Below are 26,448 nucleotides of genomic sequence, written 5' to 3'. Positions count from 1 at the left end.
TGACCCGGCTCGAATATCTTTGCATGATAAAGTAGTTGAAACAAAACTGGCCGCTACAAAGCGTCTATTATGTCGGATTACAGAAAAGAACCCTCTGGGAACGGGGTTCTGGATGAATTGCGATCATGTGATGACGTGAAATCGTGTGCGTTCGACACTTTGTCCGAACACCAGAGAAGCCTGTACGGTGGAGTGTCCGCGCGGATAGAGTGAAGGTATGGTCGTATCGCTTGGCAACATTATGTCGGAGGCGTAGTTTCACCACTAACTTTGTCCCCTAGCGTTCCAAACTAACCCGGGAACGTTGGGGAAGCTAGGAATGCGCTGCCGGTTTAATTATAGCACGATTTGCCCCGGAGAAAATGGTTAGCATGCGCCTGTGTGGTGAGTGGAAGGTCGGGGCTATAGTGTAACGTCGGAACCGTTTAGCTGTCGTAATCTGTCGTATCTTTTTAAGAGCAATTTATCGATTGTGGATGGCCGTGATTTGGAGATAGGTGGAAAATGCGGGTACACGGCGTCGGAACGCGCGGCCCCGCGGCATACCACCGCGCTAACATGAGCCCTGGGCCCTTCAGCGCGCACTGGTGGATTTGAATGGCAGATAGGGCCTTTCCGTCATAGTTGAACTGGCTTCAAGCGCCCTTCAAGCTGTTTTCCACCGACGGCAAACCGAACGCCCTGCGTCCCCGCCGAAGTGGGGAGACGAACACTCGATCTCTGGCAACGTTATAGACGTGTTTGAAAGATACGGGGAGGCAAGCACAGAGTACGTAGGGAGAGAAGCAAATCTTGGGATTGTTTTTGTAGCGAGGCCGGGGCCTATTATGCACACCCCTAGCCGCCATGGCCCCTGCCATCCACCGTGTCAGGTAAACTGACACTCTGTAGACATTTTGACGGTTGAAGGCATTTCGGGGGTACAGTGAGTTGTTGGCTGGATGGGGGCTGGCTAGACTGTGGTGGTGGCTGTGCGAAGCAGCCCTGTAGTTTTTAACCGACTGTTTTACTGGATGGTATAAACGTTTTGGTGATGTGATGATGAGGCTGTGAAGGGTTTCACACGTCAGGTATCCGGCCTGTGGACAGGCTAGGCGGACAGGAAGAATGCAGGCCCGCATGTGTGTGAGGACTGTGAACCGTGGCGAGAGAGACGGGTGGGATATAAGCGCCAACCCTGTGCCCTGCTGCTGTAGCAGACACGTTCCCACTCCGAGGTGTGTTTGTTTATTTCTGAACGGAATGTCTGATCATAGAGGCTTGTCTTGTGGGGTTCGCATACATCTAATCCAGTGATGGTTTTAAAGATGTGAGAAATGTTTGCATAGAAGCCAATCCGTCCAGGTTTTTAACCTGTTTCTGTGAGGATATTGTAGTAGGAAGGGTTAGAAAGACCAGGCTCTAGTCTACTGTCTAGGTAGGAATGTGTCGTCTGTAAACGCAATTCTATCTGCCTGTCTGATAGAACTGAACCGTGTTGTACCTTCCGGCGGTCCTGTGTTTGTGTGATGTTGTTGTCTTGATGTGTCGTTGCGTAATAGTGTGTTTAAACATGCAGACGGCACCCATTTATTATTATTTACTGCGTTGACTGGCACTCGGTAATTTTTAAACGCACTGGTGTTCTAAATATATACAGGGCACGTATCCGTATCTTGCACCGATTTTTCTGGCTTGTTAGATCTCTATAGAGGCACTGTTCTGTCGAAGTGTATAATTATATGATAACTTGGTTGACTAGAGAACAATGTGGTCGTGGTTCGGTAAAATTAAGCGCTGACAATTCCATCACACAGTAGTTAGATTCCAAAATCACTGCAGCAGAATTTCCTGTGAAAACAAAAAGCGCAAAAACTCTATTGAGTCTTTATGTATTTTTCAAATATTGGCACTGGTCAGTTAAGTAAACATGCCTTTGTTTTCGTTTTTTGTACAGGTTAAAACATGACATCGACATTTTATAAAGAGAGTGAAGTAGAAATTGTAATGATATTTTTCTGGTTGGTAAACAAATCTATCCTGGTGTCGATATTTCCCTCTCGGCGAGGTAAAATGTGTCTAAAACCGTCGCGGAGGGATTTTACAGATGAACACCCCACAGCTAATCTCCACTTGACCCCCATTTCTTCCAGACGCTTTTCCAAAGCTGGCTCATTACCGCACTTTTCCCCCGCCCTCCCCCCTAAAAATATATCCTCTACAAGGCTTCAGAAGCGGCTGGAAAGAGTTAGAAATTGGACAAATAGAGAGATAACAAGCCAGGGGAGTTGGTCTGCTCAATGAGTGCATTTTCCGCCTCTAATTTCTACTCTTTCCAGGCGATTCCGAAGCCTGGTAGAGGCTACAGAAAAAGAAAGAGGCGACTGCCAGTGGCCGCGTTTTATCGTGTTTTACCGAGCGGGTTGCCACCGTCGTATTATCGGCGGTTCCTCCAGTCGTAAACAGACAATTACTGGGGTGTCAGTCTGGCCGCCGGCGGTTGACCCACACTCGCCGATCTACTGACGATACTGTGCGACTTGCCATGATCTTAGCCTCCATAGCATGCCAAAAACTGGGGGGTTTGGGAGGGGGGTCTTCATGGTCTTTGGGAGCTTTTATGTGCTATTTTCTGATTGCATATAGACAACATAGCAGGCCTGGTTGAATTACCCCCGTTTTTATAACTGGGCTAGTCAGAAAACAGCCGAAGACCACCAAACACCCAGTTCTGTAAGCCTGCTACGGAGACTACCATGTCTCCTGTCAAACGATATTCAGTTCTCAATATCATGAGACAAAATCAAACAGCTGAACTAACAACGAGTTTTGAAGGATACATTCGAACTATTCCGTATGTAGCGTTACGTATATCGCTGCTACAGTGACTGAAGATATCGGAACTCGAACTTTCTGACAAGCATGTGCGTTTGGAAAGCTAACCGTATCAAAATTCCTCATTGATCTGCTGTGAATGGCGGTGGTGTCTGTAGCTCCTCTGTGATAGCTAGCAGCTGAACCAATATCCCTGTACACACCTCAAAACTCGTCCACCCTAAAATAGAAACGGGACAGAAAAAAAATTGACAGCTGACACGTAGAGGATTAGTATTACAGCGTTTCTCAGAATTGCTAACATTCAATATGGAATGGCATCTCCAATCACTTTTACTTACCATCCCTTGTGTACATTGTGGGAGTTGACACATGGTACGTGTCTTCAATTTCTCAAATTTCCTCCAATCTCGTCTCTTCAATTCCCCTGTGGAAATTTTTACGTTCAGATCAGAAGAAGAGGGGATTTGTAAGGACAAGCGATAGTTTACATCGAGCGGGCAATATTGGGGTGTACTTGCGAAGTGAGGGAATGCGCCGCAAATTGAGGGGTGAAGACAGCTCGCTTTCGCTACGTGCTCTGTCTGGTCTGGTATGCCTCTCTCGCAAGCAGACACCGGGTCAAAACGAATACACGTTAGTAACAACAGCAATGGGAAGAACTTTAAGAAAAGTGTAAATCTTATTTGATACCCCAGTGATAATTACCGTGATTGACTCTCGGGATGATTGTAAATAGCCCAACTAACGCTACCGACCATTAGGTGATAAACGCCCCATAAAGTTCTATTAATTGGCAGCCAGTGTGGGATTTCGTTCAAGGGGCCGGGTTGAATTTCAAGGCTGTGTTGGGTGGATCAGTGGTGGTGCAGGGGATATTTGGCAGTGAGATCCCGGGTTGGATTGTTGCACCAGATGTGCCGGTCGCAGTCAGGAGGGAGAGAGCAGAGGGTTCAGGCTGAAACGGTTGTGGCACGAAAAGGTAATCCCCAGGGGAAACTCAGCACATTTTTGGGCACGCAACTCTAACAGACTCGATAGCCCCTTTTTGGAACGACTTCAAGCGGCGAGAACCCCGTCAAAAATGTGCTTCAGGACCTTTCCTTTCAACTGCATCTGTCAAAACAATTCTTACCGACACGATCTACAATTTTCTATTAAAGAATCTACCATTGACATTGCCCTGGTATATCCATATTGTCGCCGATGCGTTTTAAATCTCTATTATGTGTAATGGGCCTATAAGGATTAGCCTAGGACTTAAATAGTTCTTTCCTCTAATCTTTACTAGCTCGAACGTCCTTCCACAGTGAACAGATGTTCCAAGTTGAAAGCCTCTCCCTTATAACGCATGAATATGGATGAGAGAACAACAGTGGGAAATCCAAGACAAGCCGAAAGTCCGTAACTCCCAAGTGTACGGGTATAAAGCCTTGTCCCATGGGTTTGAGGATTTGTATTTTGGACCCGGCAGGGTGCGTGTGTTTTTGTCCCTCTATTGTTCCCACGTTTTTGATAATTGGCTGAGTTCAGCTAATTTATAAACTCAGAGGAGCTTCATAGTTCAATACGAGATGCTGTGACGGTATGGCTTCGAAAGTAAATTAAGTATTTAATAAATATTTATGTTCTTGCATCTGTGTGACGTTAGAAAGATCTAGCCAATACTAGTAACATGTAGATTTATATAGTTGTAAAATTTAAATTTTGTTCCAACACAACAGAAACAGTCGCCATGAATTTTTAGTTCATTATACCAACAGATTTTATCTTTTATACGAGTATGAAGATTTTTTCCTCACTTGCTTTTTTTTGGCCCAGATTTGTACGTGCCATTTTTTCCAAACGTGAAATGGCCATTCTTGCTTATGAATATAACATGACGTTTAAATAATTCATACCCCGAAGTGAAAGAATGTAAATCATTGAAGGGTGTCCTCAACAATTACAAACCATGCATTATTGAAGAAGACACAATAAGGCCACTTAAAACTTGTTTTCGCGAACATGGCTGCATTTTGGCCGCAACGTTTATAAAGTATAACTTGCTAATAATAATTTAGACACAACTAGTCCTTCGTAGACACAATTTTCAACGGAAGTAGGGTGTTGGAGCTTGCTAGTAATTTTTATGTTGTGATTTGTTGCGAATAGTTTTATAGAAACAGAAGATTTAATCCCTGAATGGCTAGCCGTTGGTCGGTAGCGACTGTAGTGAGCGGACGTTAACTAACCAGGATGGAACCCTACCTGAATGGCTGGATTTTCGTCGCAATTTTGATAATGAATGATAATAATAATTTCGTCACAACTGTTTCTTCATAGACACTACGTGGAACGTAAACAGGGTGTTGCTGGTAGTTCTGTGTCGTGATTTGTTGCTGATAGAGGTTAGACAGTCGTGGGAAACAGAAGAATTGAGTCCTTGATGGCCGAAATTTGACCACAACATCTACTAGTATATTATAAATTGTTTGACGATAATGATAATGATTTCATCACAACTATATATTCTACTTCTACGCGAATTTTAAACGGAAGCATGGTGTTACTGGTAGTTGTATGTCGTGATTTGGTACAGATAGAGGTTAGAAATTCGTGGGGAAACAGAAAAATTTAATTGCTAGATCCTGGTGAATATTGGCCGCAAAACTTATATAACGTATATTTGATGATAATGATAATAATGATAATAATTTCGCCAAAGCCATTTCTTCTACTACTTCTACACAATTTAAACGGAGTCAGGGTGTTGCTGGTAGTTGTATGTCGTGATATGTCGCGGACAGAGGTTAGGGAAAGTCGTGGGAAACAGAAGAACGCGGTCCCGAATGTCCCGACGTAACGCCGTCCTGCTCTCCGGTGTCGCGTTGGCATCGCGACCCTTGTCGGGAGGAACAGGCCACTTTGTCCGGGGTAGTGTGGGTTTCACCCGGAGAATGCGAGGGTACACACACGGGTAAACAAATAGAACAGGATACTTCGGTGTTGCGGGATTAGATATATTCTCCTCGCTCGCCGTGATAACAGATAAGCGAACACTCTTTCCGATTTCCTGTGCTGATACTATCTCTTGCAGCGAGATCTGGCCGTGCATGCTAAAGCAGGCGAAGTAGAGGACTTTTCTGAAGCCTGAATAGAAAGCCCTAATTAAAAGTGGAGAACCAACAAAGGGAAAACCTAATCAGGGGTCCACGCACCTGAATCCACGTCTCCCGCGCTAATTCTCCCAATCTGTTACCCAACAACTACAAATTTTGTCAGGAAGAGAGAGATAGCCATCTTTCGCCTGGAGTGCTAAACCTCGCTCGCAAGCGGGACTGTGTGTGTACGTGTGCGTGTGTACTAGTATGTGTGAGGTGGGAGGGAGGGAAATAAGGGCGATAAACGCTTCAAATTGTGAAAGTTCGGCCTCTTCGCACTTCTGGTGTGAAAAGCTGTCGACTCGTCAACGATCTGTGTGAGAGGGGAAGCCACAGGGACCGTCCGTTGTATCTCTAGAGGGAGGGAGGGGTTAGACTAACCCGCAGCGTAAATTCTGTCGGGTGGAAATAGTTTAATAACGTAAACTGGAGTGATTGACACGGGGTAGTTTTGAACAAAGTGGCCGGGACAAAAGGTCCGGGCGGCACAAAGAGACTTCACGCCTCTGTGGCCGTGTCACCGCCGGCCAATCACGAAGCCCGGTACCGTGTTTATTTGCAATTAGATTTGACAGCTGGTTGGAGTAACTCGATCGGGCCCCATGTGATCGGGCGAGCTGGGGGAAGGCGGAGAAAAATTCAGCCGCGCGATCGGGTTTCCGACGTGGTCCTGTCCCAAACCCGCGCGTTTGTTCCTTCCCACAGCAGTTTCCCAATGCCATGGCCCCTAAAAACCTCTCCCTACCGACTCCCTAACCCGGCCTGGTGGTTCTGTGGAGCTATGGGAGCAAAACTGGACAGTTTCGGGCCCGAAACGGGCAGCAGACGTTGCCGTAATCAGGACCTTATTGAATATGTGTCAGGTTGATTGATGGCCGACTTTGTCATTCTATTTTCATGACTACAGGGCATATCGTGCCAGCAAGACGACCCGCTCGCCCTGTCAGTGCAGTGCATGGAAGGGCATGGGGACGGGGCGAACGCTAGAGCAGGCTGTTCGCCCGCTCTACCCCGTCTTACTACGGCTACTAGTCATCGCCGTCCTGGTCCACAGAGGTAAGGAAACTACAGCATTCCTTCTTACTCCTTTTGTCTCGGTTTCTGTGCTAAGGTAATCCTGGTGTCCCGGAGAAAAGAAATGGAGGGGATCAGTAAAAGCGCATGCCAGCGCCGCCGAGGGTGGGATAGGGTGTCGCGAGTGAAGTGGGGGAGGGCGGTTGGTTGGTTAGGCTGCTCGCCGCCTTGGGCGTTTGGACTCTTATTTTGTTTTTAATAAAACCCAACAGTTTCTCTAACATACATGTGTGTTTGTTTCCCACCCTTCAGCACATTCGGACTCGGCGTGCAGAGTGACCAAGTGTAACTCGGAGTTCGTGGCTAGTACGGCGCCGTTAAACCCGGCGATCTTTCGGGACCTGGTGTTGTACTGCCGGGCACTACGGCAGGCGACCGACTGCGCCCGGCGTACGGCCAGAAACTGCCGGGGAGACCTGCACTACCACTCCACCATACGGGGCTTCCAGGCCCAGATGCAGTCCCACAACTGCACCCATGTACCCACGGACGCACCCGTAGAGGAGTTCCCACCAGTTCGCCCGGGAAGCCCCCACGAGGAACATTTGCCGCCGATGTGCGCGTACCGGGGCGGCTCCAACACTGTCTACCGCCACTGCGGCCTTTTCGGGGACCCCCACTTACGGACGTTCTACGACGACTTTCAGACGTGTAAAGTAGACAGGGCCTGGCCCCTCATAGACAACGCTTACCTAGCAGTGCAAGTTACCAACGTGCCGGTAGCTGTAGCAGCATCGCACGGATTCACCGCAACAGCGACTACCAAGGTAAAAAATGATTTTACATACCCATGATACTGTACAGTACACCGATGTATCTTGACTTACTTACACCGGTTTAGTTTTGTGCATGCCCTGAAGTCGCATTCCCCAAACCAGCCCCTCACAAAGTACCCCCGGTTGGGTTACAAGGTTAGAACTAAGCCCTGTGTTTACTAGCCAGGCTGTTGGGACACGCCGTCGTGCCAAAGTTCATCTACCCGCGTACCTTTTGTACACTGGAAGTACAAAATGTACTCTTAAGAGCAGAGTTTTAGGCATCCACTTGTTGTTTTATGTCATTTTATCGGGATTTCTCTTGTATCTTTCTTTTTTTAAAAATCTATCTGAAAAAGAAAGCTTGAAAGAAAAACGCCCAAAATAAACATTAGCCAAAACCTCTGCTTGGAAAGAACACTGTAGTGTAGGCATGGAAAAAAAAGAAGTCACACACAAATAGGGGGTACTTCCTTCGAGCCCACTCGAGAATAGGTTTTTCACAGCTCTCGATAGCGTGCATGAAATATGTATAACCCTCTTCACAGGCACTCCATTCCCTGTTCGCCCGCGATACCCACTCTACGTGGGCCCCACTGAAAAAATATACAAACTCTGTTGCTAGAAGGCCACTTCTGTCTCGAATTCAAAAGTCATCCTTTGGTAATCAAAGAGCACACTTCAGTGGAAGAACTAGTACGGAAATACGAGTGTATCGTAGTTCCAACTCTGCTAGAACAAAGCACTGCACAGGTTATAACATGGCCTAAATAAACAATCAGTTGAGAGGTGACCTATTTTAGCTGATTATATTCTAAGCTGGCCTAATTCGGCATCATATTTCTTGAATGACAACTTGTAATAGAAAACATGATGACTTTTCGACTAGCACAATCTTATTATCTTGTGTTGTGGTTTCTTTTGAAAATAAAGCAAAAATTCTGACACAACATCATTTTTGTAAGTCTCCCAGAAATATTCTCAAATCACCAACAATTTCAGTCATATATCTTGGGTCTTGAGATATTTTAGATTTCAATTTGTAAAATAAAGAAAAAACTAAAATTGGCAACAACAATCACTGCAGCCAAGCTTTTGGATTGGATTTGCTGCTGTGATTAAGACGATTATGAAAATGTTTTTGAAAAATCAAGTCACAGATTTTTCCCAAACTTTCCAACAATACCCTGCATTTCTCCTGCCTACAGTACAGAGGAAATAGCTGTTAATCCATGTAACAACCATCGCTTTCATGTACAAGAAGAATTTTAAGATGCCTGGTTGCTGTAACCCTGGCAACGGTTAGAAGTTTGCACTTACAAAGAAAATACCACCCATGTAGACTAACAACATTAGTAATTCTAGAGTTGGAAGCCCCCAAAAAAGGGTTGTTTCTTCCCAAGACTGGTCCAGTGTTGACTTTCGTGCCTCTGAAAAAATTACAACAACAAACGATATGATACCACTATTTATCTAGCCTAGAAGTGTCCCGAAATTTGCATACATATCAGAAGCTCTGAAGTCCTGTGCAATCCAGCTTGCTGCATCTAAGGACAAATCAGACATAATCTTTGCAAAAGTGTATTATTAGAAGAATTTTAGCCCTGAACTGTATTTTATGGTATTTAATTTGATGGGCATCCAACTATAAAGCTCTTGCAAAGTTGAAGAAGATGCAGTACTGTAAGGATTATTATGATGACCCAACTGATGCACATATTCAGTACCAAACTTTCAGATCAGGGTTGGACAAGTTTTCAAAAATCCACTTGACCTATTGGGCAAGTACATGGTCATTTTCACTTGCCCGAACCAACTTTTCACTTGCCCAAAATATACATGACATTTTTATGCATTTTTACTACCAGCAAGGAAATTATTTCATTTCAGAGTTTATAATGCTACATGCTTAATTTATCAAAATAAGGCGGTTTGAGACTTGCAATGGATTTTCTGACAAAAGGGCATTAATATAATATCAATATGGCAAAATGATGAGTAATTTTGCTCCAAACACCATAGCGGCTATACTTGGCATCCAAAAAATTTACTTGCCCAATCGGGCAAGTACAGAGGGATATTCACTTGCCCGAACAGTACTTTTACTTGCCCTGGGCAAGTGGGCAATGGGACTTGTCCAACCCTGCAGATTATAGAGCCTAAGTAATGTCCTTGATCTAAGGTATTGCTGATACCTTTTCAGTCAAGAACTTGTATCCTCAGCTCCTTGCATTTAAATTATTTTGAAATAGATACCCTAAAATTAGGACGATTGCTTTGACAGTTGCTATACTGGCATGTGTTTGCTTATCTTCAGAATATTCATGGCTTCAGTTGTTTGCGACAAGTTTTTTTTCATGGTAATTTTGACCTACCGTTGTTTACATAGGCGACTAAAAAGAAAACAAAATACAGGAAATGAAGAAACCAGACCTTTTCCTACTGCATCACAGCTGGGTTCCTGTAGGGCTTCTGACTTTCTTACATAAACTTCAATTTCCATCTTTTGTCCAGTTCACCAGTGTAGCAAATAACTTTGGATGGTTGCTGATGTAGGAGACATATTAAAAAATCATGGATCATTATAGCAAAGAAGTAAGAATTCTGACCAAATTTGAATGGACCATTGTGTTTTTTCAAGGCTCTATTACAATACATTGCATTATTTAATTCTTTTATGCCCTCCAGACTGTTAGAAGTGATTGTAAAGGGGAAAATATTAACAGTTGTAGAACTAGAAACCATGTCGAGAAATCTTGGATGGTTGAAGTTGATAACCAAATTTGTATGTACTCTTGTTGTGTTTTCAAAGACTCAATTGCATTTAACTTCTCCTGCTTTTCTTGACAATAATTGTAGAGGAAGAAAAATTTGGGTACCATCTTGGTTAATAGTAGTTGGTGGTAGCATGGAGGTAGTCTCTTTTTCTACCTCCATGGTGGTAGCGACTGTGGGAGCGGACGTAAACTGACCAGGCTAAATTTGAATAGTAGTAGAACTAGAAGATGTAATATTGACAAGTCATGGATCAACACAAATTCTACCTGAAAACCATTTTCTATGTAATTATCTAATTTCTGTTGTTTCCCTCCTCCAGTTGATGGTAGTGGAGGGAGAAGTAGAACTAGAACTAGAACTATAGCTGTAGAACTAGAAGACAAAATATATGCACTCACAAATCACCGATCATCACAAGAATTTAGAAGTGTAATTTGTATCTTTGAAGGCTGTATCTAATTTCTCCTGTTTCCCCTGCAGTTGACGGTGATTGTGAAGGGAGAAGTGGCTGAGTGTGCGCGGGAGAAGGTTTACCAGGCGCAGCAGAACAATCTTCCCGATGCGTTCGCCGACGGGACGCGCAGCGGCGGGCCAAACGGGATCCGCAGCCTGGTGCTGGACGTGCGGGTCCCGGGTCGTCACGTGGAGATCCATGTGCGCTACATCGACACCACGATCGTGCTTCGCCAGATCGGGAACTACCTGACGTTCGCTATCCGAATGCCGGAGGACGTGATTAACACGGGGAACTTCGACGAGGACGGGTTGCAACTGTGCGTGAAAGGATGCCCGCTGAGCGAGAGAATAGACTACGTGGAATTCCTCAGAAACCCTCCGCAGTCCTCCTCGAACACGGTCTTACACCGTAGCGAGATTGCCATGCCGAAAGACATGGCGATTCAGAAGTGCAGGCAGAGCAATGTGACAGACTTCTACCTGGATTCCTGTGTGTTCGATCTGATGACCACGGGAGACGCCAACTTCACATTAGCAGCTAAGAGTGCGCTGGAGGACGTGTACAGATTGCACCCCAACCCGGGGAGAACTCACCGAAACAGAACGATCGAGTCTACCATCTCGGGGTCGCAAACGCCCGTGAACAGCGCCCCGTCCAGAACTCTTCCCAGGCGGACTCTCTCCCTGTACATGCTACTCATCTCCTGTATAATTTTATTAACTAATTGGTCTTATTTTGTAACATAACTAATATAATAATCTAATATATATTTCAATTATAAAAAAGACTTTATATACAACGCTCACAGCACACAACAGATGTACATATGTTGAGAAGAATATGTTGTGCTGTGCTTTTTCTACTATTAATAATTATGGTAGTAGCATTAGTATCGATGGCACTTCTTATACCTGTACAAAACTTCCCCGAGCCAAAATTGAGCGAGGAACATAACTTATAAACGCTTCAGGAAACATCACGACTCTGTGTCGCCACAGAACTCAAGCTCTACCTCTCCTCCCCTTCTCCTGACCACCGGAACACATTAACAACATTAGATTTAAGATGCAAAGAATACTATTGGTTAGTCGTAAGCTAAACAAGGCGTACTTCCCTAGTATTAAAGCAAGGTGCCTAATTAAAAAGTATACAAACAAAGGAGGGCCAGATTTAACTCAGAGGCAAACCAAGAAGTATATGTTTGTGGAGAGTGGGCTTGTGTCTATTAATTGTGACCAGTACATGGAAAGAAGAAAGAATTCCGTAGTAAGGCTGGCCAAAGCAACTGGATATGATATTCCAAAATTATATCTAGTTGCTTGAGTAACTGTTTTTAGCATAACTATTACCTGGACCACCCCATGAATGTACTTCTTAGTTTGCCCGACATTTGATGTGGTACAACAACTATCCCACAAATTCCACATGCTCAAGCTCATACCTTCAAAACTGTTCTTGGTTTTGGAAACACTGGATTTTTCTGGTGTAGACTTCTTTAGTCAACATGACTAAAATAGGAAATTTCTACTCAGTATTCACAGTTCTGGCCATGCTCAGCTGACATTTGAAACCTCTGCCTAACCTACATCACCTTGCAGTTGAAGCCATTTCAACATGGCCGTTCGGTTCTTGTTACCTCAGTTCGGTTCCTGTTGAGTAACGATAAAAACACTTTTCCCCTCTACATTTCACCCGCCTAGACGCATGTGAGGCTTAGTTGTATATTTTAAATTATTCAAAAAAGACTTACTAAAAGTATTCCCCTTCTTCTAAGGAAGTTGTAAAGAATAAAGGCCTGTGAAAGGTTGTTTCGTCTCCAGTATGAGTGTGTTTGTGTCTTGTATATTGTGTGTTGTGCATGCTCGGTTCGGTTTCTTTTAGAGCAGTATTACATGTATCCTAGTCGGCTATTAGGTTTCGCTATACGTATCCCTGTAACTAGTAGTGTAAGTTCCCTCCTATGTAAACCTGATTTGGGTCCCCCCAAATCCCCCTACCAGGGATTATCTCACCAATTGCTATTCCTTATCACCTATTGGGCTATTTTAGATATCTATGGTGTGCGGTGGTACACAAAGGGCCCTTTCAGTGTTTGTTCAAAGGGTAAACTGCGAGTGAATTAGAAAACGTGCTTGTTGTGCGTGTGGTGAATGAATGCCGAACACCAAAAGCGGTCCCACATCAAATGGTTCCCACTCACTTGGGGGCGCCCAACAGTCGGGCTTTTTTTTTTTCGCATGCTAATACATGGTGACAACACCGTGGAAGAAAGGAAGAAGACTTACAACTGAGGAAATCTGTTTTTCTGTCCTAAACTTTTGCCAATCATGTTTGGTTGTAGTCATTTTGTAAACGGATGCTGCTGTCTTTGTTATATAGCTTAAGTATATACTTCTGGTCGGGCTACGTAACACATGTCTACGTGACTTGTGTACTTACAAAGTCAGGAAATCTGTTTTTCTGTCCAAAACTGTTGGCAATCGTGTTTGACTAAAGAGTCACTTTGTAAGCCAATACTGCCTCTGTTTTGTAGTTTAGATATACTTACGTATTTCTGGTTGGACTAACACACATGTGGACGTGGCTAGTGTTTTTTGGGCCACATTTGAGTTAGAATGTGGGAAAGAAATTCTAGCCACTCGACGGGAAGCATTTCTTTGGCGCAGACAACAACTGGCCGCCTGTGGTGCAGGGGAGATGGGATAAATAATACAAATACTGCGAACAAAGAACAGCCAGCGAAGGGCGCGAATTCGGGCTGGCTGGCATGCAGTAACAGTATGTTACTAGTACTATTGGGGGGAAGGAATGTTTTGTCTTGCTTTTTGGGTACTGCTAGCCTCTACCAGGCACCGCGGATCGCTCGAAAAATACTAGAAATTGGCCCAAATAAAGGAACAGTGGTGCGCATATTGGATCCTCTCTGACCGGCTAACTCCCCAGGCATGCTATCCCTTTATTTCGGCCAATTTCTACAGTGCTACTGTATTTTTCCAGCGATGCCTGGCAGAGGCTAGGGGACCGCATGGGGGGAGGGGGCGGGCAGGGCAGGCGAGACCGATCGGCCGGGAGCCGGGAAGGGACCCCAAGTATGCGGGGGCTCATTTGCATGCGGTCGGACCCAGCAGGTGCGGACCAGGTGTGAACGGTGGACACACGTGTGCACACAAATACTCGGGCATGTGTTGACAGTCGGCCAAGCACCGTGATACCAGATCAATGGTCGTCAGGGCGACGCGCATTAATTTGCTTGTTTAAACAGGGGGGGTTATAAGCTGTGCTGTGTGTGCACGCACCTCCACTGACCAGGATTACTAGTGAAGTTAGACCCCGCCTCGCACGGCCACAGTGGGTGGCGAGACCGTGGCAGCTCACAAACAAGGGTTAATTAAAAAAGGCGGAGCTTCATAAACTCTGGAGAAGTAGGGCCAATTTAGCAATATACACTCCCAAATATACTAGTATATGTTATATAGCTGCCACAGATTTGCTTTCCAACAGTTCAGGACAAGATTTGAAAGTTTTGGGACGAACAAAAACGGACGAGGAGCGAAAAATTTAGGTGAAGAAAAATAAAATCAAAGACGTTCTTCTGCCAAGTCGTCAACTCCATAGTGAGGCATACATAGATGGGATATGGGGACTGTCCAATAACAACGGAGGGGGAGGTGGTCGATAAGTTATCAAATGCGTGTCCCCCAAGGCCAAACTGACGTATAACACTCCGAAATCAAATATTTGCAGGTTTAAAGTCGACACACACTATTGAAGAGTTTGTTGAAAACTGTTCTGAGTTGGCAAACAAATACCCCGCACGGGTTCGGGGCGATCGGTCCCTTGGTGACAAGTTTTGACCTCCAAGGTCATTGGCATTTATTTATCTAGTTTTTTTACCATGTAGCAATTGATATGTACAGTGGGACACTTTAATATATGGTGACACTGAAAAAAATACTAGTTACATCTAGTAAAGTCGATTTTTTACTCCCATTGTGATACAAAGTGTTGTCTATAAAATACATTTGTATCTAAAAAATCTGCGTGTTTGAAAGAAATGCAAACGTACCATCGCCCAAAGTTAACAGGTTCCTTGGAATAAAACTGACTAGATACCCACCATACATTCTTTCCGTTCAACATGTTTCGTCTAATGTAAAATTCGAGAAACAATTTTCAACGTAGGCCTGAAATAATGACGATACTACATGTAGTAACAAAAATGTGGGGAGGGGGTTGCTCTCCCATATGGAGCCTAAAACACTTGAAATGGTCTCCTCCTCCCGTCAGCATCAACATTGGTTGTTCCCCTCCTTCCTCCTCCTTACCCCACCCCACTCCCAGCACGAACCTCCCCCAATCGCCGCGAACAAATTGATCATTGACCGATCTACCAACGAGTTACAAAGCGATGAATACCATCGCCCGAGGGTGTGGAAGGCAGCCGGGCTAGCTGGAGCTGGCAAAGCCGACTCCCTGACTGACTTCCCCCGAAAAGTCCCCAGTGGGATTTCAACCCGAGACAGCCGCGCGCATCTGCTAAACATTTGAAGCGCGGATCCTGTTGGCACGCAATTTACGGCACGGATGCCTGCCTTGATCCTGGCAGGAACTCCGGTAGATTGCGCGGTCACGTCGGAAAAGTGTGGCGTGTCAGCAGCGCCGACATGCGGATATAGAAAGCACTGCAGGAAGATCGCTTTGGACTTGATCCTGGCGGGAACTTCACGGTCACGTCGGCAAGATTAGGTCGAGCGCGACGTGTCAGCAGCGCCGACATGCGGATAAAGAAAGCACTGCAGGCAGCTCGCTTTGGCAACTTGATCCTGGCAGGAACTTCACGGTCACGTCGGCATCATTGGGTCGAGCCCGACCTGTTAGCAGCGCCGACATGCGGAAGTCTGACACATTGCAGTAGTGTTGACAGAATTTTAAGGATGGATGTAGAGTACTAAGTATGCATGATATGAATGGTACGAAAGACCACGCATAAGTACGATTCAACAAGGCTTCATTGAGTCTCGCCTAACTAATTACTAACATACAAAAATTAGATCAACGAAGGTAAGGCTCACCACAATTTATTCAATTGTCATTATTTGTGAACTCTTGTTGTGTGAGTGGAACATGAAATAATTGGCTGTTTCATCATCATGATTGTAAAATGTCCAAAGATCTCACATCACATTAACTACAGTATGGTCCCCCTTCAATGTAAAAAGCTGCACTTTGGACTCACAAAATCATGTTATTGTGTGGAGTTGCATATCATAGAGTTGAGAAGATATAGGATGAAATCTACACAAAGTCCTTGCTTTAGCAATTGGTGATATAACAAAACATAAAAACATGAGCGTTCACGACTGATATTTTATGTTTTGTGTTGTGCAAGATATTGGAAACGAGCAGCGTTGTTACAACAGCTGTCAGTTTTTAACTCCCAAGAACTGACTTGGATGCTCAGCTATGACGGGACACGGATGGGAAGGGTTAACTTAGTCATTACACACACGATGCAGAACAGTAGAGATGCTCACAGAGCTTTCCTCTACTTCAAACTAGTTTAATACCTCCACCTAGGAATGTTTCAAGGCTTCGTTTTGGCAGGAATGAAACTGCAAGCCTACTCTGTATTAAACTAGCCTCCTTAGCAGGTTACAAGCCAGGCTATTGGGCAGCTCAGTTTTCTGGGTTTTTTCCTTGTGCGCCAGAAACCATGTACCGAGAACTGATATAAAGAAAAAAATAAAACACATTTGAAGCCCCCAAAAAGCTTGACTTATAGAGCCAGCATAAAACAAAGGGAGAGCTTTTGTACCAAGTAGGAAACACAGTAGTCATACCTAAACCAGTAAAACCAGATTTCTCCGAGTTACTGTTGCATATACTTCTTGCAAATTTGACAGCAGCTTCTGAAATTGCTACACACTACAAAATTTGAGTGACATTTGCTTGTGATCATAACTGCCCTTCCCCCTGTCGTTTCTTAGATAAGAAAGATATCTACAGAAGATGTAAGCAGAATAACATTGCCTCTTCAGCTAGCTATTTGTACACTTGTTGAAGGTGTAACACTGCAGATGTAAAGTCAAGTACGACACAAAACACAAAGATATTACACACTGCTGCAGCAGTCGGGTGTTTAGAAGACCACAATAGTTCTTTTTTTCATGTCTCTTGCATTTGCTGACATATACATAATAAAGCTATCTGCACGGTAATGTATGGACTGACTGCTACGTGGAGTTAATGTTTTTCTATCTTAATCTTAAGCTGTTTGTGTTGACTTAAAGCTCGTCCTTCGCGTGTGTGGCTTTCCTCTTCAGGAAGGACATGAAGTCGTCAACTTCTCGCCCACCCTGTAAAAAAATTAAAGCAACATTCAGCAACCAAGGACATTATACTATGTTCAGCAAGACTAAGAGTTTTTGTGAACCACTTGTTATTGTGAATGTCACACTTATTTTGTTAATGCAGTTTCCCACTGGCTTCCATGAGGTACATGTAACAGACATGAACATAGCAGGAACCTGAAAACAGGAAATGCGATAACCTTTGTATTATCCACTTCCTTCCAGCCTCCCCCCCCCCACACACATTTTAACCTTCAATTCAAATTGCTGTATACAAGCAAGCAAACAAACAGACAGACAGACAGATAGACAGACAGACAGACAGACAGACAAACAAACAGAATATATGTACACAGGAGTAACAAACTGCCATCAGAACCAAGTTGGTTCTGGCTCCTGCAATATGTGAGACAACTGCTAGGTGGCTCTTCACAGCAGTGTGACCGTCCAAAACTATTGTCTAGATGTAAACTGAAAACAGTAGAGGTAAGAATACTTACATTGTATTTTTCTGGATTGTCTTTTCCACCTACTGGGGCCCAGAATATCGTTGGGAACCTACAAAGAAATTGGACAATAAGAATAGTAAGAACATCGATCAAACAAGGAAGAACATTATAACGTCTGACCACTGTAGTATGAGTTGACTGTACAATTACAACTTCCGTTTGACTTCTGTTTTCGAGATAGTGGAGGACAAAAGATCCCACTTTTTCTGTAGTTTTCTTTTTGTTTATTTGTGAATGTGGGCTAAAGTAGGATGGAATTTGTTGGCTTTGTTACAGAGCTCTTTTACTTCTCTCCTGAAAGAGTCGTGATCATAGAATGGTTGTTAAATGGAATTCGAAGACATGAGGGACAAAAAAAAAGACAACTGAGACAAACTCACCCTGAGACTTTGAAGCTGCCGGGTGTGTCGTTAGCTGTGGCGTCCATTTTGGCAATGACAATGCTTTCTGTATCCTTCAACTGTAAGTAACAGCAAACATGACACACATATAAGCTGAGGCATATGCAGAACAATCAATATTCAACATATGAAATTGACATATAGTGACTACCTATCCACATAGACCATATTTATTGGTCCCCTCAGTGGTCTTGTGAAGTTTGTTTTGTTTGTGTGTCTGCAGTTTTAACTGTATGCTGCTGAGATGAAGTCCAGTTGGCTCTAAAGCACCGACTGAGTTTAGGCAAAATACTGATGTTTTTTATTTTTATTGCACGTAGGCAGAAGATACTGCGCCTGCATGAAACCCCCATTTTCCACAATTTTCATTGGATTTTTGGTCAACAGTAATCTCCAAGCAGATCTCTATCGGTGGCAAAAAGACAGTATCAAATTGGCCAGGCAGTATCCATTAGCCAGAGAAGGTCGCCGGCCACCGACGGGTGGGGGTAGTGACAAAAAAAAAACGACCATATATAAAAAGGTAACGATCATTCCCCCACAGCCTCTGCTTGGAGAGTAGGTCAACAGTGCGTTAGCGCCAACGTACCTTTTCTCCGAGCTCGTCCCATTTTGGCGCCAGGTTCTTGCAGTGGCCGCACCACGGAGCGTAGAACTCGATCAGCACGTCTTTGGTCTCGTCCATCACAATCTCATCAAAGTTCTCCGCCACAACAACCTGGGAAACAGACCATAAGTCATGTCACAAGTCTCATCATCTAGTCGTGAGAGTGTCACAAGTTTAAGTAGTTGTTAAAAAAGTTGTGAATGATGAAACGATGAACAGAACAAAAAGGACTATGATGATGATGACTGAAAAGGAAAGGTAACGCAACATACGTCAATAAAGGTTAGACATGGTAATATGATACCCCAAAAAGCAGTTACTCAAGCAACTGGATGTGATTTTGGAAACGGTCAGACATTTCAGCTAGTACAATAAAAACAGTTGTGAATGATAAAAAATAGGTAAAGCCCTTGTGCACAGTTGCGAAAATTTTACAGCTCAAATGCGAGTGGTAGTTTTAAATGATTAAAAAATGGAAAGCATTTGTAATTGTGGTGAAGTAAAAGTTTTCACAAGTTGCTGGAAGTGCAATGCAACTTTGCTTCAGCTCATGTTTTAGCCAAGCACACTGGGTAACACTTAGTCTTCGCGATAAGTGTGCTGGTTATTTTACACGCAGATGTCTAATGCCCCTACATCATAACCACAATACTAGAAAAAAGTACAGGTGAGAAAAGCACAGGTGTTGTTACCTTGACGGGTCCGTCGTTGTCTTCAGGAACTGGCTCAGACTTCAGGTACCTCTTCACGTTGCCGTCCAGGAAGTCTCGCACAAACTTCTCCAGGTTGTCAACACTGGGAGGGAGAAAAATCAAGCAGTGTCTTTTAAAGCCAAGACAACAGAACAGCTACAACTTACTTTCTTGGTCCAAGCTTTCATCTGAACCGATCCTGAGGGAGAGTGTAAGTAGGTGACTCTGGGTCTTCCCCTACCTCAGCTAACAGCTACCAGCTCTTGGATATAAATCATGAAAGGAGTCAGTGCTTGACATGCATTTTTTTCTGTTAAAATATAAACGTGATATTGCAAGTTGGCCAAAACTTCGTGTGTGTGCAATGGTTTTATCCTACTTCAACACGAGCTCAAGTTTGCTTTTATCTTACCCTAGATCATGCAACCAAACATTTGACAGATTGCTTAACAAATTTCACAATCAAACAGAAATTTTTTCCTTACTCTTACTTTCTTTAAAATCATATTCAAAGTAAAGGGTGACACTACACTATTTTGGTTGCTCAGTGCCTGTGTCTAGAGGAAACAGGGCTTAACTAAACCTGCAATCTAGACAGATTTTCTGATATTACCTGAACTCGTCCTTCATGATGTACTTGTCGTCGCTCTTGTCCCTGGCTGCCACAACAGGCTTGTCTGCACTGCTGGAGTCCAGCCCGAACTCTGACAGGTGACTGTAGAAGTCTCCCCGGCTCGCGATGGCGAAGTTCACGTCCTTCCCTTCCTCCTTCAGCTTCGTGGCAACCTTCAACACCCTTAAAAGTAACAGGTAAAGAAGTCAGATGATACAGGGTTGGACAAGTTTTAGAAAAATCCACATGCCCTATCAGGCAAGCACATGGTCATTTCCACTTGCCCAAACCAACTTTTCACTTGCCCAAAATGTACATATTTCTATGCATTTTTATTACCACGAAGGAAAGAATCTTATTTCAAAGCTTATAATGTTGGAAGCTACCTTTATTGAAACTAGGTGACTTGCTTGCTCCAAACACCGAAGCAACCATATGGCATGAAAAAAGTCACAACAGATGGCCTAAAAACAGGTTTAAAAATGCCTACCTGTTTCTCCAGTAGTTACTTCCTGAAAAAGAAAGAAACAGATTATAGATATGGATGAAAGTAAAATACAAATGTATAGCAACTTACAGAGAATAGTTAGGTAACTGCATTTTTCTTCAATGATGAAGACAGCACCTAGTGACAAACAGAAGTGGTCTCACCTTTGGCATTTTTCACATAGTCCACATCGTAGTACGCCACCACCAGAGGCTTCTTGAACTTGTCCTGGTTGCTGTCGGTCATGTGGCCACACAGTCCTAGACTGGTTAGGACAAAGGAACAGGCAGGATGGTTAGCCTCCATAGCATGCCAAAAACTGGGGGTTTTGGGGATCTTCAGGGTCTTTGGGAGCTTTTATGTGCTATTTTCTGATTGCATGTAGACAACATAGCCGGCCTGGTTGAATTACCCCCGTTTTTAGAACTGGGCTTATCAGAAAACAGCCGAAGACCACCAAACCCCCAGTTCTATAAGCCTGCTACGGAGGCTACAGAATGGTTAACATTCCAAGTTCCAAGAACATAGTTCAGGTTACTGAACAGCCTATACTGTCTTAACTACATGGACAGTCTCATTACCCTGGGAAAGGTTACAGATTGACCAGGATTCAGGTGAATATAACACAACCTTTTTTATGATAAATGAAAGCAGTATTCTACAAAATGTACATGCCTGTTTGGCTTATTTATGATGATGACAGCTTGTTATTTTGACAACGAAATTATCCTTGCAGCACAAGTTTCCTTTACTTTCAACTAATGCTATCTTAGAACACAGAAGTTATTCTGTATTTCAAAAAATTAACCGAAAGTTAATACTTAATATCATATACAAATCATCATTTTAGTAATATTATGATAACATTAATACTGGGCAGGGAAAAATCCAGATCGCACGTAATGAAAACCTACACGTTGTCCTTGAGCCAGTTCTTGATCTTGTTTTCGGAGGCCTTCCCGTCGTAGACCAGCTGTTTCTCTTCAAACTTGTTGTGGAGTCGCGGCGGGTAGAACAGCACGACAGCACTGGAGCGGGGAAGGAAGATCGGTCAGGCAAAAGTTTGTACAAATTTGTAACCGAAGAATCATATTATAAGAACTGTGTACCCTAATAAACTTCAGGTACAAGTAAGTTTAGGTATCGGCCTGGACCTAGACCTAAACAATTTTGGCCAATGTTTAGAGTTAAAACTTTAGTACCTTGTGTTGGATCTAAAAGTTTTGACTCTAAACATGTAACTACCACTGAACACAAGATGAACTTTCATTATAATTTTGGCCAATCTTTTGCAAGTTGTACATGTAGCCAACTAGCTATAGCCAACTGTCATCAAAACTTGATTGGGTATTCATCAACAAAACAAGGACAATTGTAGAAGGTAACACACCAACACTACATTGCTAGAGTCCCTGCTCAGAAATATTATTGTCATTGACTTACTTACAAGCACTTGCTTGTAACAATATGTTGTCAATTCTAACCTAAAACACTATGACAGCTATTACAACCAATGTACTAGACCAGGAGCTTGTGAAAAAGAAATGCTGAGTTTTACAGTACTCACTCGTCCTGGTATCCATACTTGTCGATAACATCGCGAGCCTCGGTGTAGGCAAACCTGTAGTCGTCACGGTTGTTGTCTGCTGTCTTCAGGAAAGCCTTCTTCAGGTCACTGTCTTCAGCAAAGAAACCTGCAAAGCACAATGTGTTTTTCTTAGTTTGATCAGTGCAAGGCCAAAAGCCTAGCCTCTGTAGCAGGCTATAGAACTGGGGGTTTGGTGGTCTTCGGCTGTTTTCTGATTCGCCCAGTTCTGAAACAGGGGTAATTCAACCAGGCCAGCTATGTTGTCTATATGCAATCAGAAAATAGCACATAAAAGCTCCCAAAGACCCTGAACACCCCCAAACCCCCCAGTTTTTGGCATGCTATGGAGGCTACCAAAAGCCCACTACTGGGCACTGAGCTAAGTTGGTGGAAGGTATGGGGAACTTATATAAGTTTATAATGCTAGAAGATGGTGGTGAACGTTGGTTTTGAAGCTGGTGGGTTGTACATGTATAATAATTCCATAATTTTGCCAGTTGCTGGGTGGCAACAGGCGATTATGCTAGCCTATTGCTAGGGTATGCTGGGTACTCTTTCCATGACTCGGGTTCCACAGTAAGACTTTGTGTACGACCTCATCCTTTTTCCTCAAAAGTGGCCTACAAAACGTGGTCTCCTTTGCCGTATTGTTTCAGCAATCGGCAATATGTTTTTGTACAGCTCAAGGTTTGAAATTTTTTGTGTCCATGAGATGTTCAAGACATTTCTCAGCATTCTAGTGTATGAGCCATTTAACCTTCTGTCCAGTGTTTTTGTGAGTGTCCAGCACTCTGACCCATAGAGAAGGATTGATTCTATTGCTGCTCTAAAAAAATATCACTTACCGACGACACTGGCCTCAAAGTTGCCAATGAACTTCTCCATGGTCTCCTTGTCCAGCACAGGTTTAGCGCTGGGTCCAACCTGCTTACGCATGAAGCTCACAATGCCATCTGCAGGTCAAGGAAAAAATACACAAAGCTTACAAAACCACTTTCCAAATCATACTTCACTCAACCCTGTACAAGAAGATCTCTCAACCTAGGTGCTTAAGCCAGTAACTGCCCCCTTGCTCCTTATCTCCAAGCAGATCATACGGTGGCAAGGCAGCATCCATTGGCCAGAGGAGTGTCTATTGTGGCCAATGGATACAGTCTGGCTAATGGATACTGCCTGGCCAATTTGATACTGTCTTTTGCAGCCACCAAAACATCTGCTTGGGGATTACCTTGCTCCCTCTGTGAGTAGACTCCAGGCTTTACAGTCCCTGGCCCTTACAGATCACTCAGTGGACACATGGTCATTCAGGGCTCGTGACTGCGACTGATTTGGTCGCATATGCGCCCAAAATTTTGACGGTGCGACTACATTTGAAATCACGATCGCACGGTGCGCCAATAAAAATTTTAGCCTATTCATTCCATTGTCGGCACAATCTTGTGAATTGACGATGAATTGTCGATCTCGCCATGACGCCGCAAAGAAAACGCTGTCATTGGTAGAAAATCTGACACCCCACTGGCGTTTCACAGCAAAATTTTCATGCGAACAACTCCGAATGTCTTTGTTTACATCGTGAAAGCTCACCGATACTCCCGCCGGCCGCCCGCACCCGACCGCATGGTCGCGGCATGACGCTAATTTTCGGCAGCTCGGTGGAAAAATAATCCATCCCCAGAAGAAATGTTACGCATGAAAATAACAACTACAACTTGCTTTCCTTGTTATATGAGTTTTTGAGGCCGTAAAATGTTTAAAACCGTTGAAATTTGCTCGAAAAAACGGCTCGAAAATCTACGGCGAGACTGACAAAATGGCCGACGGTGTTTCACAACAACAGTGGTCAAAGGTCAAGATAGCATCCAAATGTACAAGATACATGTACTAAGTACATATTACAAGGTGCTAAAACGAAACTTTAAACGCATGAAAAAAATTTTTTCGGCTACACCTGAAATAAAAATTCACTTATGTTTTTATAAGGTTAATTTTCAAACATTACTGAGAAATTTTCCGAATTTATTGGTTTCTTGTGTTAGTGCAGTTGGATGCTGTGATTGTGAAGTCCCTAATACATTGGGAGAATCAGATGAGATATTAGAGATTATCATGCTTAGTATCGCGACCCGAGTGTCTCTCAAAAATTTTTTTTGAGTGGAGTTTATAGACATGATCACATTTTTATTTGTTCAGCTGTGTCAATATGTGATTTGTTTGGGAAATAGGATTTGGTTTAGTTTTTAATATATCAATGTCACCTTTGGGAATAATTGCTCCAAGTTCCAGGTAGTAAATACATGTACATTTTGTATCATGTATTTTTCACTTGTTGAACTTGTGGAAGCACCGTTGGCCCCCAGTTAGGGGTCATCCGGAGAACCTATGGCCTATGCCCAATTTTTTCAAAATTAAGGATGCTGATAGAATTTTTTTTTTAAGGAAATATGATCTAGCTTAGTTTTTAATATATTAACACCTTTGCAATACAATATTTTTTGTTGGTGCGCCTAGATTTTAGCCTGTGCTCTTAACTTTTTATGGTTAGGAGCACAGTGCTCCTAGGTCAAAAAGTTAATTTTGAGCCCTGTCATTATAGACAGGAGTCTTAGCTTACTGCTTGACTCTCAGTGTGAAAAATTATCCTCACCTCATCAAAAATTATCAGTTAAACAAAATTAACCACAAGGAATATGGATAAAGGATAAAAAAATACAACACTAACTTCACTCAACTGCGATGGTGACCAACATCCTCTGACCCAGTGTTGACGTCACACTTAAAAGAAGCCACGTGACAAGCCTCACTGGGTCAGTCTACTGAGGAAGACCAGAGTGGCTGGTCGAAAGCTCTAGATGAGCAAACTTTATTGTGTTGGATCAAAAGTTTTAACTTTAAACTTACTCTGTTCCCTTGGCCCTTGGTACTCTGAGGAGAATTCTCCGCCGCGGAAGATCTTGAGTGTCGGGTAGCCGCTCACCCCGTACTTGGAACAGGTGTCCTTACCACCGTCTGCTGTGCAATCAACCTGCAGATATAAGAAATAGGCAGTGAGATAGAAGGAAAAGAATCAACTTGGCTAACATCTAGCCTCCATAGCAGGCTTAAAGTCAATATAGAGCTGGGGTTTTGGTGGTCTTCGGCTGTTTTCTGATTAGCCAAGTTCTAAAATAAAGGGGGTAATTCAATCAGGCTGGCTATGTTGTCTATAATATGCAATCAGAAAATAGCACATAAAAGCTCCCAGAGACCCTGAAGACCCCCCAAACCCCCAGTTTTTGGCATGCTATGGAGGCTAGCTAACATCAGCAAATTTGATATTTGCAATTCACTCTTCAACCAGGGATGGAAACTTTTGAGCTTCATTTGAGATGTCTGGAAACCAAAATTTAAGGATGCCCAGAAGACAGTGTGAGCTACGGAAGTGAGTGGGTGAGATGACATGACAGTCTGGACTCCAAATATGGTTGCTGCAACCTTGCAACCTCTGGTTGTCATGACAAGGCTACCCAATCATAACCGAGTTCTCAGGGCTCGAAATACCGGGTGCATGTGCATCTTAGTGGAGCTGTGCACCCAATGTTTTTCTGTGGGTACACCAGTGCACCTATTCCCAAAAATTGAATTTCGAGCCCTGCTTCTAAAGAGCAGTGTCCACAGCATTTGGGTCAGATAGCTGAGGAAGACTGAGTGATTCAGTCGAAAATTTCTGGTGAGTCAAATTTTGAGTTGGAGAAAAGTTTAAGTTTTTCATAATGTAATTTACCAACTCAGATGAACTTTCATGCTGTTCTAAAGAGCAGATTTTATGGTATGTAGTTTTAGGTAAGTGTTAAGCTAATGGTGGATCCAAAAATAATGTCAAGATCAAGTTCAAGATGAAGACCTCACCTTGACCAGGGGAACAGGGGGGTCGTTGTCCTTCAGGACTTTAGCAGCAGCCTCGTACTCAGGAGCCAGCCTCTTGCAGTGGCCACACCTGGGGATCCAAACAAATCATCATCATCATCAACATCATGCCTGAATGTGGCTTTTTAATCCAGTGATGTACCTTTGATAACGTCACTCCAATACCCCCCGTCCCTTTGAGAGACCAGTGTCTTTCTCTACCATAGGCTGACAAGTGCCGGAAGCAGTTCTGCTACACTTGAGGAGTATTTAGAGCGCTGCGCACTAACCCCCC

General features: G+C 43.6%; 2 protein-coding genes across 3 annotated transcripts in view; one reads left to right on the top strand and one right to left on the bottom strand.

The window, feature by feature from the left end:
• Window positions 1-58: 58 nt before the first annotated feature.
• Window positions 59-12,294, top strand: LOC109478373 (repulsive guidance molecule A-like). 2 transcript variants are annotated; one of them, XM_019779901.1, is made up of 4 exons: window positions 59-215; window positions 6,865-7,013; window positions 7,284-7,798; window positions 11,045-12,294. In XM_019779901.1, exons 2-4 carry the CDS (start codon window positions 6,923-6,925, stop codon window positions 11,765-11,767), a joined length of 1,329 nt encoding a protein of 442 aa, XP_019635460.1. In that variant the 5' UTR covers window positions 59-215; window positions 6,865-6,922; the 3' UTR covers window positions 11,768-12,294. The 2 variants fall into 2 exon arrangements, with proteins under 2 accessions (XP_019635460.1, XP_019635459.1); XM_019779900.1 differs by lacking the exon at window positions 59-215 and adding an exon at window positions 1,008-1,217.
• Window positions 12,295-16,083: 3,789 nt separating this feature from the next.
• The window catches only part of LOC109478374 (protein disulfide-isomerase A3-like), an 11,648-nt gene continuing 1,283 nt past the window's right edge, over window positions 16,084-26,448 (bottom strand). Inside the window, exons 2-14 of the mRNA XM_019779902.1 lie at window positions 26,157-26,244; window positions 25,170-25,293; window positions 23,114-23,221; window positions 22,248-22,374; window positions 21,595-21,708; window positions 20,845-20,945; window positions 20,684-20,705; window positions 20,194-20,376; window positions 19,581-19,683; window positions 18,871-18,999; window positions 18,261-18,340; window positions 17,872-17,929; window positions 16,084-17,377 (exon numbers count right to left, since the gene is read on the bottom strand). Of these exons, the coding sequence (XP_019635461.1) occupies window positions 17,306-17,377; window positions 17,872-17,929; window positions 18,261-18,340; window positions 18,871-18,999; window positions 19,581-19,683; window positions 20,194-20,376; window positions 20,684-20,705; window positions 20,845-20,945; window positions 21,595-21,708; window positions 22,248-22,374; window positions 23,114-23,221; window positions 25,170-25,293; window positions 26,157-26,244 (1,309 nt within the window). The 3' untranslated portion in view covers window positions 16,084-17,305. The remainder of the gene's footprint in view (window positions 17,378-17,871; window positions 17,930-18,260; window positions 18,341-18,870; window positions 19,000-19,580; window positions 19,684-20,193; window positions 20,377-20,683; window positions 20,706-20,844; window positions 20,946-21,594; window positions 21,709-22,247; window positions 22,375-23,113; window positions 23,222-25,169; window positions 25,294-26,156; window positions 26,245-26,448) is intronic.

Source organism: Branchiostoma belcheri, unplaced genomic scaffold (genome assembly GCF_001625305.1).
Source record: "Branchiostoma belcheri isolate BF01 breed outbred unplaced genomic scaffold, Haploidv18h27 scaffold431, whole genome shotgun sequence".
Classification (NCBI taxonomy): Eukaryota; Metazoa; Chordata; class Leptocardii; order Amphioxiformes; family Branchiostomatidae; genus Branchiostoma; species Branchiostoma belcheri.
The sequence above is the reverse complement of the archived record's forward strand: the minus strand, read 5'-3'. Positions and strand labels throughout refer to the sequence as shown.

Bases quoted from the DNA above. Each gene is read 5' to 3' on its own strand.
- LOC109478373 (XM_019779900.1), top strand. From the start codon at position 1,108: ATGCAGGCCCGCATGTGTGTGAGGACTGTGAACCGTGGCGAGAGAGAC. The intron at 1,218-6,864 runs GTGTGTTTGTTT...TCATGACTACAG, and splicing joins AGACACGTTCCCACTCCGAG to GGCATATCGTGCCAGCAAGA. The intron at 7,799-11,044 runs GTAAAAAATGAT...TTTCCCCTGCAG, and splicing joins CCGCAACAGCGACTACCAAG to TTGACGGTGATTGTGAAGGG.